Genomic DNA, 14504 nt, shown 5'->3' with positions numbered 1-14504 from the left:
TAAATTCCTTCTTAGAATATATTTCAAGCATTGCAATATACTATAATTACTTAGCACTAATTTTCATGAATCACAAAATTGGTTAATTTGAGAAAGAAATCACAACTGCAAAAAAAACCTCTGTAGTAAAATTTAAGATAATTAAAAAGGAAAATTATAACTTTCCACATATTATTCCACCCAATTACCCTCACTATTTAATAACTCTCCTAAACATGGTATCCATTATTAATATAAACCAATGTTTCTTAATGTGGGGAGGGGGACTCACAAGAGAATTACCTAGGGCTTTTTATTTCTGGAAGTAAAAACAGCTATGCCTTACTCTTAGATTCAGATTCAGTAGGTCTGGGATAACCAGGCATATACATTATTAAAGGGATCTGTAAACATTATGAATTGTACTCACTATATGAGAACTACTGCTTCAACAGAATATTAAACTCACAGCCTTGGAGAACAGAAACAAAATGTGCTTATTTTGAGCATAGGAGTATGAATAAGTGTGTGAGTTTGAAAACATCCAAAAATTCTTTAATTTTCTTCCCTTCAAGAGATGGAGCCTAAGTCCCTTCTCCTTGAGTATAAACTGTACTAAGTGACTCACTCTAACAAATAGAATAAAGTGGAAAAGATGATGTGCAGCTTTGGAGACTAGGTCATAAAAGGTACCTATAGCTTCCTGCTTGCTTTTTCTTCTTCTCTTTTGAATCATTCACTCTGGGATAAGCCAGTTGCCACATTCTGGGAAGAATAAGGTAATCTTATGGGAAAGGTCCAGATGGCAAGGAACTGAGCCTTCTGCCAAAAGCCAGAGATAAATTGAGGCCTCCTGCCAATAGCCAAGTGACTGAGTCTTCTTGGAAGTAGATCCTTCATCCCCAGTATACCTTCAGATGACTGGAGCCCCTGCCAAAAGCTTAACTACTACTCTGTGAGCAAGAATTACTTAGTTAAGCCACTCTCAGATTCTTGATTCTCAGAAACTGTTTGAAATAATAAATGTTTTAGGTTGCTAAGTTTGGGAATCATTTCTTATGCAGTAATAGATGACTAGTATAGTGAGCATTCCAGAGAATGCCTAATCTTACTAAACCAGCTAATTACTATCTAGTTATACAAGATCACATATGGAAACTGATAGGATTAAAAGAAATCTATGAAGCCCAAGGTTTCCTGGATCACATGAAGTATCTTCAACTGTGGTGCCAATTAAGAGTTAAGATTTTAGAAGAGAAATAAAAAGATAGGAAGCAAATTACTGTTCCTACATAACATTCTAGTTTACTTTACATGACTTAGATATTTAAATACTGGGCTCTGGAAAATGTCCAATAAAACTATAAAAGAGAAGGACCTGGGTCCATGAAATGGCCATTATCAAAGTAATAGTCTAGTATTTACTAAAGAAATATCTAGGGAGAGGGTCAAAGATAATATATAAATACTTTAAAATGTTTCATAAAAATTTTAAAGCAACACACCTCAGAGTTCAAATTTCCTAACTTTTGGGTAGAGCCCTAAATGAAGTAGGTATTGGGCCATATTAGTATCTGCTGGAACAGCATTCCAAGCAAAGGAAACAACAAAAGCAAAGGTCCAGAGATGGGAACGTGCCATCATATATAAACAGCAAGAAGATAAGAGTGGCTAAAGCACAGTACACAAGGAAGAAGAGAAGAAAATGAGATAAAAAAAGCCAGAGGCTAAATCAGGGAAAGGACTTCGATTTTTATACAAAATGTAATTGAAAGCCATGAAGAACTGAGAGCAGGGAAGTGGCATGATCCAATTTCCTTTTCAAAAGGATCAATCTGATTGTTCTCTGGAGAATAGGCTGTAGTAACTTCAGAACAGAAGCAGTCAAAGTAGTCCAGGAAGGGAATGTTGGCTTGGAATGTTGGATGGCAGCACTAGGGGAAGTGAAACATGGTGAGATTCAGTATTTATTTAAAACTAACAAGATTTGCTAATGGATTAAATGTGGGGTATGAGAGCAAAATCAAGGATGATTTTACATTTTGTTGCCCTTAGCAACTAGGTGAATAGTAGTACCCTAGCTTCAGATTCAAAAAAAATATGTCTGCGATGGCCAAGCACATGCATTTTTAAAGAGGTTTAAAACTGATTATGGTCACTAAAGGAACACAAAGGAAAGAGCAGGTTGAGAGGGCAGTAGGCAGAAAGACAATCAATCAAGTTGTTTTGGGCATATCTACTTTTATTCCTCTAACAGACAACCAACTAGAGATGTCAAGTGATCAGGTGTAGTGAAGTCAGGGGGAAGGTCAGAACTGGAGACATAAAATTAGGAGTCATTTTAAACAAATATTTAAAGCTATGACTAGATGAGATCCATCTAAGGAATAAATGTAAATGGAAGGAAGGTCTGAGGATTGAGGCCTGGGACACTCCATGTTTAGAGGTCAAGAAAAAGAAAAAAAAAAAAAAAAACTGCCAAGGAAACCAAGACATTCCAGCTAGGGAGATGAGAAAAAAATAAATCAAGTACAGAATATCAGAAGTTAGCTGAAGAAAATATTTCAAGAAGGGAGTGATCAAGCATAATAATAACAAAAATATCTAGGAATAAATCTAACCAAGGAGGTGAAAGAATTATACACAGAAAACTATAAACCATTGATGAAGGAAATTAAAGAAGACTTCAAAAAATGGAAAGATATCCTGTGCTCTTCGATTGGAAGAATCAATATTGTTAAAATGGTCACACTGCCCAAGGCAATCTACAGATTTAATGCAATCCCTATCAAATTACCCAGGACATATTTCACAGAACTAGAAAAAAATCGTAATAAAATTTATATGGAACCATCAAAGACCTAGAATTCCCAAAGCATTACTGAAGAGAAAGAAAGAGGCTGGAGGAATAACTCTCCCAGACTTCAGACAATACTATAGAGCTACAGTCATCAAGACAGCATGGTATTGGTACAAAAACAGACAAATAGACCAGTGCAACAGAACAGAGAGCCCAGAAATGAACCCACAAACTTTTGGTCAAGAATATACAATGGAAAAAAGACAGTCTCTTCAGCAAATGGTGTTGGGAAAACTGGACAGCAGCATGTAAAGCAATGAAGCTAGAACACTCTCTTACACCATAGACAAAAATAAACTCAAAATGGATCAAAGACTTAAATGTAATACAAGATACAATAAACCTCCTAGAAGAAAATATAGGCAAAACATTATCTGACAATACATCTCAAAAATGTTCTCCTAGAACAGTCTACTCAAGCAATAGAAATAAACGCAAGAATAAACAAATGGGACCTAATGAAACTTATAAGCTTCTGCACAGCAAAGGAAACCATAAGTAAAACAAAAAGACAACCTACGGAATGGGAAAAAAATTTTGCAAATGAAACCGAAAAAGGCTTGATCTCCAGAATATATAAGTAGCTCATACGCCTTAACAAGAAAAAAACAAACAACCCAATCCAAAAATGGGCAGAAGATCTAAACAAGCAATTCTCCAAGGAAGACATACAAATGATCAATAGGCACATGAAAAAATGCTCAATATCACTAATTATCAGAGAAATGCAAATCAAAACTACAATGAGATATCACCTCACACCAGTCAGAATAGCCGTCATTCAAAAATACACAAATGACAAATGCTGGAGAGGCTGTGGAGAAAGGGGAACCCTCCTACACTGCTGGTGGGAATGTAGTTTGGTACAGCCACTGTGGAAAACAGTATGGAGATTCCTCAAAAGACTAGGAATAGACTTTATCGTATGACCCAGGAATCCCGCTCCTGGGCATCTATCCAGAAAGAACCTTACTTCAAAATGACACCTGCACCCCAATGTTCATAGCAGCACTATTTACAATAGCCAAGCCATGGAAACAGCCTAAATGTCCCTCAACAGTTGACTGCATAAAGAAGATGTGGTATATTTATACAATGGAATACTACTCAGCCATAAAAACCAACAACATAATGCCATTTGCAGCAACATGGATGCTCCTGGAGAATGTCATTCTAAGTGAAGTAAGCCAGAAAGAGAAAGAAAAATACCATACGAGATCGCTCATATGTGGAATCTAAAAAAAAAACACAAACAAAGCATAAATACAAAACAGAAATAGACTCATAGACATAGAATACAAACTTGTGGTTGCCAAGGGGGCAGAGGGTGGGAAGGGATAGACTGGGATATCAAAATTGTAGAATAGATAAACAAGATTATACTGTATAGCACAGGGAAATATATACAAGATCTTATGGTAGCTCACAGAGAAAAAAATGTGACAATGAATATATATATTTTCATGTATAACTGAAAAATTGTGCTCTACACTGGAATTTGACACAACATTGTAAAATGATTATAAATCAATAAAAAATGTTTAAAAAGTCATAATAATAGTAATGCTGAGAAGTTTAAGTGAGGTGATAAACTACTTGACATCTATATCCCTTCTAGTACTGACCTTTTATTATCATCATTCTACATTTTGCCTATAAATCTTTAGGGTTCTAAAACTCACCTCTGGTTGCCAATATCCACTACAATCAACTAATGAAAACAGGATAACTCATTAGTGAAAACATGTCCCATGACATAACAGGCACAGGAGAATCAGAACGTGAGCCTCTGTAACTAAAGGTATACTAAAATTTTCCACTTACTAAATGAGTAATTTAGAGTAAAAGTTATTAACATTTTTTTCCTTTTTTGAAATCACAAATCTCTGAAAATGCAAGATATTCCAGGGGTAAAGAGGAGTGGTGGGGGATGGGGTACATTTATGTCTCAATATATACACATAGAAATACTTTTCCACATAACTGTCATATACTCACAGACTCCATAAAACGATTCTGGAAACATTAGATTAAGAATCCCTGATTTAACACAATATTTATTTATCTACTATGCTAATAAGAAGATCCTGATCTGTGTACACTTGAAACAAGTATTCCAAAAGAACAAACTATTGGTTGTGAACAAAAAAAACTCTGAAGTTTTAAATTAAACTGTACTTCCATCATAATAAATAAGAGCAAGAATAATTTAAAAATTTAAGTAAATTATACTCACCACTAACATTTTCCGTTAAAATAAGGTGAAAGACCTGAGCAAAGGCATCAACATCTTTATGCAGCCATATGTCAGAAAGACAAGCATCCATTTCCTTTATTAACCACGGTTCAAGGCAATTCACATCTTTTTCTGTCTTTAAAAAGAATCAAAGAAATGTTAAAAAAAATTAAAAGATTAAAAAAATAAAAAGAAGAAGATTTTAAATTACTTAATGCTTAACTTTTGCTTTCAAGGAACATGAGACGGCCATAACGGCCACAAAGACTACTAACCATATGGTATTCTGGCAAAGGATTTGACATAAAAGTTTCTTATATCATTACACACATTATCACTCATAACACTATACCTTGTTTCTACATTCATTTTTTTTTTATCTGAGAATGAGCTTGTCAACTAAGGTGTATGGTCCAGTCACAATATTAACTGTGCTTCTGACAGAATGTTGCTAAATGTACCTGTACATCAGTGGTCTTCTCTCCCAACTGCCCAACAGAGGAAACATCACCTGGAGCTTTTCAACACTGATGCTAGGTCCCACTCAGACCAAGTACACCAGAATCTCTGTGACAGAGGCCAGATTCCATAAGACTTTAAAAGTTCCTTAGGGAATGCTAATGTGTAGCCAGGCTTAAGAATCACTAACTGACATGGTCAAAATGCTGTTCACTGAGCGAAATGGATGTTCTCTACACTAAACAACATTTTTTAAACAGTCTTCAAAAGTATACAATCTTTAAATGTATAGTTCATTTGGATGTATCAGAACTTTAAACACTGGAAGAAAAACCACAAGCATGTCATGTTTCTTCTCATGGTCAAAATAGTTTAATTCTTTTCCTAAAAAGTGCATAGTCCCAGCCATCACATTAACCACCAATGACTTTTCAAGAGAATCAAAGAACAAAAGGGACCTAGGAAATCTGCTAGTTTCAGTTCTCAAACAGACTCCTTGGAACCCAAGGTAGTAGAAGCCCCACCTAGGAATGAGGGTGGAGAGTGATGGATGAGCAGGCAGGGCTTCTACAAAATATATCATTTGTAAAAGATTCTGTGGCAAAATAGAAGGAAGAAAATGAGAAGAGAAGAAACTGAGGTCTATAGTTTGTAATTAATTTTACAAAGTCACATGGTTGGTGGTGGAAACGTCAGTCTTGATTACTTGCTCTAAAACTAACAGCCTTTCCTCAATTTTTTCCTAACTTAGCTTATCTTGCATTGCTTAGCTCATAGTTCTTAAACTTTTGAGATGACAAAATACCAAGCAAAAATAATGTATACACATAATACCTATAACTATTTTCTTCAAAAATTTATAGAAAAGATTGAAATAATTTAAACTCAGAATGAAACATTAAAAGATGTTACATTTGTAAAAAAAAAAAGTATAGAAAGTTGTTCTGAAAAATGTGCTGTAGTCTAACATAAACTAAGAGAATTATACTTTGTAATTCAATAAAAATTATAATCTCATAAGATGTTCTTTTAAATTACACAATTTTCACTCAAAATAGCAGTGTGAAACCACTGAGGTCTTACCAACTGACTGAAGACAGCATCACCACCATCATCCAATAAATCATATTCTTCAGTCACATGTGGAACAACCCTCTGTCTCTGAGATTCAGGCTTGAGAGTATTCTCTTGAACTGAGTACCATTCTGTAAGTGTGGTTTGTTGTTTTTCTTCTAAATTAATTACCGAAGAAAAGTAGATAAATTCTCTGCTTCTTGAAATACATTTATTTGATTAAAAAAATTAAGTGACTCTGAAAACAGTTACTAAATTGGCTTTACTTTGAAGTTACTTTTTAAAAAATGTATTAATTAGGAACATCCAATAAAATGTGTTATGCTGAACCAACAGGAGACATCAAACTGCTTTAAAAAAAAAAAACACCTCACCTATTCATATACTAGTAAGGAGTTTACCTCTAATTAAGTACGTTATTTACTGAAAAGTATTTTGGCCATATAACAAGTATTATTTAAATCAATGACTAACATTCGTACAGCATTTTGTAGAAAATCATTTATTGAACTTACACCACTGTGCTAGTTGTTTGAGATACAAAGTATATATAATTTTCATCTTCAGAAGTCTCAACAACTAGGAGTTTTACAATTTACATATTAGTAATTGGGCACTGCACTGTGAAACAGGCATTCTAATTGCTTTTATCAAGTGAAGAATTCAAAGAAGTTATTTGAATCAAGTTTTACTGACTAAACAAAGGAATCAAAGTTTAAATAAGCCAAATCTTCAATTCAAAAGCTGAGATATATAGTATAAGTCATGATAAAAGATGTTTTAATAGGCAAATAATGCTAAATTCCAAGTACAGATGCAATTCATAATAACATCAAGATTTGAAAACCTCGACAATTATATCAAAGATGAGCCTGTTATTACTCACATGCTACTCCTTTCACACCCTCCCAACCACTCCGCACTGCCACCCTACAAAATGTGCTGAGGACAACCAGCATATAATCTTCTGCCTCCTTAAAATAGCGGTTAATCTTTGGATACAAACACACTCAGTCTCCTCAACTCTGGCATCCACTTTCAATTCCTCTCTATAGATTATACTTCTGGACATAAACCACAATGCAAAAGGTACACTTGGGACAGTATTCTAATATAACATTATACAATTATACACAGAAAGAAATACTTTTAAGTGTCCCTGTACCTGCATAGTATAAAGCTGGAGTCTCCAAGAAGTCATATCAACAGTAATTTTCTTTTATATTTGATAAAAAGCTTACCTCGTTGTTTTTCTTTTTTGTATTTTAACATTTCTTTGTTTGTATATCCAGTAGTTCTTAAAATATCTTCAAGAAACATTTCTTTTACTTCAAATGGTCTTCCCTGAACTAAATAATAAAAATGGTTTTAATTAGTCAATTTGCATCTTACAGACAATTCACATAAAAACATGAGATTCCCAAGTTAATAAATGGCATCACACTAGGCACTAGGAATATAAATGGTAAGCAGAAACAGAGCTACCTCCTGCCCTCTTGAAGCTTGCAATCTAGCAGGAGAGTCAGACATTAATCCAATAATCCAGAACATAAATGTAAAAACAAAGTTGTTAAAAGTCCTATGAGAGAGAAGTATAAGATACCATGAGAGTATATAAGATGGGAATTTGAATGAGTCAAGAAAAGCATTCTCACTGAGAGAAATGAGAACCAAGAGAAGTGGGTAAACAAAATAACTAAGCTACATGGAAAGAAAAAGAGTGTGCTATGAAGTAAAAAACAGTACACACAGAGCCCCTAAGGTAGGAAAGAGCATGATGTTTCCAAGGAACTGAAAGGCCAAGCTAATTGGAACATGATGTGAGAGGGGGTGTGGAGAAGGGACTGTAGTTCAAGATGAGGGAGAATTAAAAAGTCTTATCAAGGGTTTAGGTCTTTATTCTGAGGTAAAGGTCAAAGTTTTAAGCTCTCAAGAGTGAATAACATCATCAAAATTCCACTTCATTAAAGAACACTTTGGCTGCTACGTGGAGAATGAGTTTAAAAGACAGCAGAGTGGAAGGAACAGACCAGTTAAGAGCTATTACAGTAGTTTAGGTTAAAGAAAACATTAACTTGAATGAGACTGGTGATAGTAAAAATAGTAGGAGACAGGAGATAGTCAGGAAGTAAAATCCACAGGACTGTGCATTAGATTGGATATGGAGGAATGATAAGGAAGTGTCTGCAACAGTCCTTGAAAATCTGGCTTACAAAACTGGATGGATGATGATGACATTCTATGAGGTAACAAGGAATGTGAAAAGATAAACAAGTTGGCTGGGGTGGAGCTGGGGTTTGGTTTTAGACAAGACAAATGTTAAGTGAGCTTCAGTTAGAAGATTCATAAATTTTATGTGCTTTACCACCCAGAAATATTATGAGAAAAAAGACAGGTCTGTGAATTAGGTGACTAGGTCAATAGTATGATTAACCGAAACAGGCGACACAAGAGAAGCAGATTTTGTAGAAAGCATTAAGTATTCACATGGGGCACATGTGAAGTCAACTGCTTATAGCTAGCTACCTAAGTCCAAAGCTCTGGAGAACAGTTTTAATTGGCAATAAAAATTCAGAAGTCGTAAGTGTAAAAGGAAAGTAGAAGCCAAGAGCAAGAATGAGAGCTTCCAGGGAAACTAACTGTGCATCCCGAATACCTAGTAAAGAACAGCATAGAGCAGGGGAGAGAGGAAAAACAAAGAAACGAAGAAGGAAGGGAAGGGAAGGTGAAGGGAGGAGGGGAGGGGAGGGAAGAGGACAGGAAGGGAGAAGAGAAAAAAATGAATCATGGAATAACCCTCAAAAATGCCAATATTTAAGCACCATGCAAAACAAGAGAAACCCACAGAGGAGACCAAGAAAGTACAGGCTATAATACAGAATGAGACTTAGGAGGCAGGGCTGGCAAATAAATTATGGGGTATGAGCATTTCACAAAAAAAGGGGAACAATTATGAGAAATACTACAGAAAACTTAAGATTTTTATGTAAAACCTGAATAGTAGGCTGGGCAATTAAATCAGTGTCAAAGCAATACTGGTAAGAATGCACAAATAAACAGCCTCATAAACTGTAGAAATATGAATCATTTCAGCCTTCTGAAAAAGTAAAACGGCAAAACCATTTTACTCTTAAAATTAAAAATACATTCTTTTACTCAACAATTTCACTTTCAGGAATCTATCCTTAGAAATAAGAGCACCAATATATAAGAATATATGTATAAGGATGCTTACAACAAGGTTTACAATAAAAGAAAGGGAGTATCTAGAACCAATTTGAATGTCCAAAAATAAAACGGTTAAATAAATCATGGTACATTCATATTAGGAAATATAAAAGCAGCTGGTTAATATAATGAACTACACCTAGAACTACTAAACTGGAGAACTGTTCATGACATAATGTCATATGAATAAACCAAACTGCAAAACAACGTATACGGCATGTGCCCATTTCTGTAAAACCATTTTCTATAAACATGATATATATGTATATATTTACATATATTATATGAACATGAACAGGGAAGACAATATATACTAGGCTTTAACATCAAATAATCTCAGGGAAGTAGACATGAAAAGAAGACAGAAGTGATTGTGAACTTTTCCTCTACATGTTTGTACTGTGTCACTAAAATAAATACATATAACTTTTTCAATTTTTCAAGAGAAAGTTAATAATTTTTTTAAAGACTGGTGGCAAAACCAGATTTGATAAAAGGGTAATGCCAAAAATTAAGTGGTAACATATTCAGAAGTACATGGAAAATAAACATGAGAGTACAAACTACTCTTTAAAAGAGTCTAAAGGCAAAGCTACAGGACAGAATTTAAAGGGGAATACAAGGTCAGAATAAAGCAAATTTCTTTTTACACTAGCGAATTGGCTTCTTACACAATACTAAAAGTTGTTAGATGGAAAAGGAGACATAGAGATGACTGATTAAGCACTTCTCAAAGGAAACAGAAATGGATGCCCTACACATCAGAATATTCCCCAACTTCTATAACAATAAATATAATCATGCCAAAAAGTATTTTTTCATAAGAAGCCTAGAAATCTGATAATTTAACTTACTATGTATCACTGGACAGCTCCCAAAATACCTTATAAAAAGATTGACATCCAAGGCAGCACTAGAAAGAATTAGTTTCAAAGTTGGGTGCTTTTGCAACAAATCTCTTAACTTTGTAAGTAAAAAATCACTAAATCTATCCCTTTCATGTACTTCATCCTGCAGTAAACAAAAACAAAACCATGAAACAGTTAAAACGTAAGGACAACTAAGTCTTCAAAATTATGGAGCTGCTGGGTTTTACGCTAATTCAAATTACATGTGGACAAGGCCAATTAGTGAAAATGTTGTATTATGGACAACTTAGAAATAATGAGATGTAACAACCTACTGGGAATTATACAATACTGTCCTTTTCCCACAGAGTATAAAACCACAAAAACTACAACAAAATTCTCAATTAATGGAGTCTAATTTAATGTACTTTTAATATATACAAAATCTATTTAAATATGCTTCTGTTAGCATCAGGACCCAGTGCATCCTTTGGCTGAATGAACAGAACGAGTAAGTTTCCAAAACTTGCTTATCGCAAGCTTGTAAAACTTAATCTAATTCTTCTGACAAAAACTGGATAAAAGCTTAGAATTCTTTAATAAGGTGGTAATTCGTTTAATTATTTCATCAGCAGCAACTCAGCATCTTAACCATGAAGTTAAATGACTATAAAGAATACCCCTAAGACTTGGGAGGGGAATCAATTGACTAAGCACAGAAAGAAAAGAAAACTTTCACCATTCTGGAGAACTCTTAAAGTATATGTACCATTTTCATATATAAAAAGCACTTTTTAAAAAACTACCTACTTATTTTATTTTCACTCATAAAACCTGGTGGTAGGAAAATATTTAATATAAAGTATTTATTTCTAATAATTATGGATAATAAAAAGTAACTTGATTATAATAACTTGTTTAAAAAAATTAGTTTTCATTTATATCCTATCCTAGAAATGTAATTAGATGTTTAAATTTAAATATTCTTACCACAATAACATGTGTCACAGTTGATAATGTACTATCGCCTGCCATCAGAGTACGAAGCAGTACCCCATTAGTACAAAATGTCAGAAGCGTCTTTGGAGAAACTCTTTAAAAAATCAAAATAAAGTGCACAATTACAAATCTTTTATGTAATTAAAACATGATCATATTAAATGCTAGTCTCCTTTGTACTTTAATAAGTGTAATAATACAACAGTGTACTGGTATATATGCTTTATTAGCAAAGTTATGTGAAATATGTATTTTATGCCTGATAATCTCACAAATTTATTATTACTAACAGTCTTGTATCAAGTGATTATTTTGTTAAAGAACCAAGATAGGTTTTTTTATAAAGGCCTTAAAAACTTTTTGCCTGAGGAAAAAAGTACATCACAAAAAAGATCAGCTTTTTGAATCACTATATCCAAATTACTGTGAGCAAAGAAATGATACTAGTTGTCAAGAAGTTACTACCAGTACTATTACTAACATTTATTAAGGGCTTACTGTAAACTTCACATCAAACCTGTGCTCTAGATGCTTTCATTAGCCCCATTTTATAGACGAAGAAACTGAGACTCAAAGAGGTGAAATAACCTAAACTTTATCATGAAACTATGAAATAGGATTTCTATCTATGGCCCAAACTTTTTTCAAACTATTATTTATTCAAAACCTCACTACGTTTAGTCATGACCTCAAAGGCCTGCCATAAACTTATTTGGAGCAAAATGACCATCTAACTTTTCAAGTAACTCATTCTCTATACTTAGTGAAATAGAAATATTTAGTCTTTTCTAAAAATGGTAAAAGGTAACAGAATTGTCTTTACCTGCTTTCTAAACGGATCTGATATCCAATTGTTTGACCAATCCTTTCTCTTCTCTCTGCAGCAACTCTTTCGGCCACAGCAATAGCTGCTAATCGTCTTGGCTGAGTACAAAATATACGGCAGGGGATACCATTTTTAAAGCAATCATCTAAGAGGAACTGAGGAATCTGGAACAAATTTTAAATTACTATCAGATGACATGATTGTACATTCAGAAAATTCAAGTCAATCAACTGAAAAACCATTAGAACTAAAAAGTTCTGTAACATGCCCAAACATAAAATAATCATAAGACCAACAACTTCCATGTAACTACTAATAATCAGCTAAAAAGTGTAATATGAAAAGACTCTGCTCCCAATAGAAACTAAAACTAAAACAGTGAAAATAAAATTATGAAGAAATACTTGAAGTTTACATGAAGAAGGTTATAAAGTGCTACTGAAAAACATAAAAGACATGAATACACTAAAAAAATGACACACTCCTGGTTAGGAATAATCAATATTGCAAGAATGTCAATCTTCCTTAAATTATCCTATAAAGTCAATGGAACAATTACCAAAATTCCATTGGAATTTTTTAAATAGTGAAAATTATAAACAAAACAAAAATAGCTTAATACCAGGATTGCAGACGCTTAACCATAATTAAATTCAAACATGTCAGAAAGATTTAAAATAATAAGTAAAAGTCTTCCCCACCCCTACCACTACCAATAGTCCCCTCCATAAAAGTAACCTCTGTTAAGTTTCTTAGAAACTCTGTTGGGGAAAAAAAAGTTTATACGATTTAAAATATTTGTATATAAAAACAGGTTTTTATTCAAACAAAGTGATTATTGTCCTTAATGTTTGTCATCTGCAGATCTCATTTAAAAACATATCAGATCTATCTAATCCATTTTAATACCTGCATAGTACATCTTATGGATGTGCTATAATTTAACAAATATGACTATACATTAAGTAATTTCCAATTATTTTTAGGTATGTTATTATTGATGTTGTTGCTTGCTACTGTAAAGAATACTGCAGTGAACATCTATCTTCACATACTTTTGTAAAGATAAATATATGATGAGTCAAAGAGTATATAAATTTAATTTTTATGGAAAAATGATCAATCTGCCCTTCAAAACAATTTATACCCCTACCAAAAGAACAGGAGATACTGTTTTCCCAAATGCAAATACTAGATAACATGAATTTTCAAATTTCTGCCAATCTAACAGCTGAAAAATATAATTATTGTTTTGATTTCATTTTTTAAACTATGAGTGAAAATAACATCTTTTCATTGCATGTCTTAGTCCCGAGGATTTTTTTTTAAACTTGACCACTTCATTTGGAAGGATAAATGCAAACAAACTGCTAAGAAATATTTAAAATATTTAAAAAGAGAAGCTAATAAAGAGGCGTATCATGCCATATACTGTAAAACTACAAAATGCAAAAAGTGAGATCTTCATGCAGGAACAGATAATTAAAGACATATAACAAAAATTCTGGGAATAGACCTAGGTACTACAGAAATTTAGTATTTGATCAAAAGTAGTATTTCAACCTATGCACCCCAACGTTCCAAGCAGCACTATTTACAATAGCCAAGATATGGAAGCAATCTAAGTGTCCACCAACAGATCAATGGAGAAAGATGATACGGGGTATGTGTGTGTGTGTGTGTGTGTGTGTAATATAATATATACAATGGAATACTACTCAACCATAAAAAGAATAAAATATTGCCATAATCAGCAACATGAATGAACCTAGGGAATAGCATACTCTAACTAAACAAAGTAAGTCAAACAGAGAAAGACAGATATTATATGATATCACTTACATATGGAAGCTAAAACATAACACAAATATATCTATTTACAAAACAGAAACAAGCTCAGTCATAGAAAACAAACTTATGGTTACCAAAGGGGAAAGGGAGGCAAGAGAGGAATAAAGTAGGAGTATGGGATTATAGATACACCCTATTATCTAT

General features: G+C 33.4%; 1 protein-coding gene and 1 long non-coding RNA gene across 4 annotated transcripts in view; one reads left to right on the top strand and one right to left on the bottom strand.

Moving 5' to 3' along the window:
- Positions 1 to 14504, bottom strand: part of YTHDC2 (YTH domain containing 2) — a 62242-nt gene that overhangs the window by 35483 nt on the left and 12255 nt on the right. For all 3 annotated transcript variants that reach the window (XM_032476512.1, XM_032476513.1, XM_032476514.1), the window contains 6 exons: positions 12507 to 12673; positions 11675 to 11777; positions 10691 to 10847; positions 7850 to 7957; positions 6618 to 6766; positions 5076 to 5211 (listed from right to left, as the gene is read on the bottom strand). In XM_032476512.1, coding sequence (XP_032332403.1) covers positions 5076 to 5211; positions 6618 to 6766; positions 7850 to 7957; positions 10691 to 10847; positions 11675 to 11777; positions 12507 to 12673 — 820 coding nt within the window. The remainder of the gene's footprint in view (positions 1 to 5075; positions 5212 to 6617; positions 6767 to 7849; positions 7958 to 10690; positions 10848 to 11674; positions 11778 to 12506; positions 12674 to 14504) is intronic.
- On the top strand, positions 629 to 14170 carry LOC116662667. Its single transcript, XR_004318646.1, has 3 exons — positions 629 to 639; positions 9184 to 9188; positions 14064 to 14170. It is a non-coding gene; the product is annotated as an uncharacterized LOC116662667 (long non-coding RNA).

This window comes from Camelus ferus, chromosome 3 (assembly GCF_009834535.1).
Source record: "Camelus ferus isolate YT-003-E chromosome 3, BCGSAC_Cfer_1.0, whole genome shotgun sequence".
Lineage (NCBI taxonomy): Eukaryota > Metazoa > Chordata > Mammalia > Artiodactyla > Camelidae > Camelus > Camelus ferus.
The sequence above is the reverse complement of the archived record's forward strand: the minus strand, read 5'-3'. Positions and strand labels throughout refer to the sequence as shown.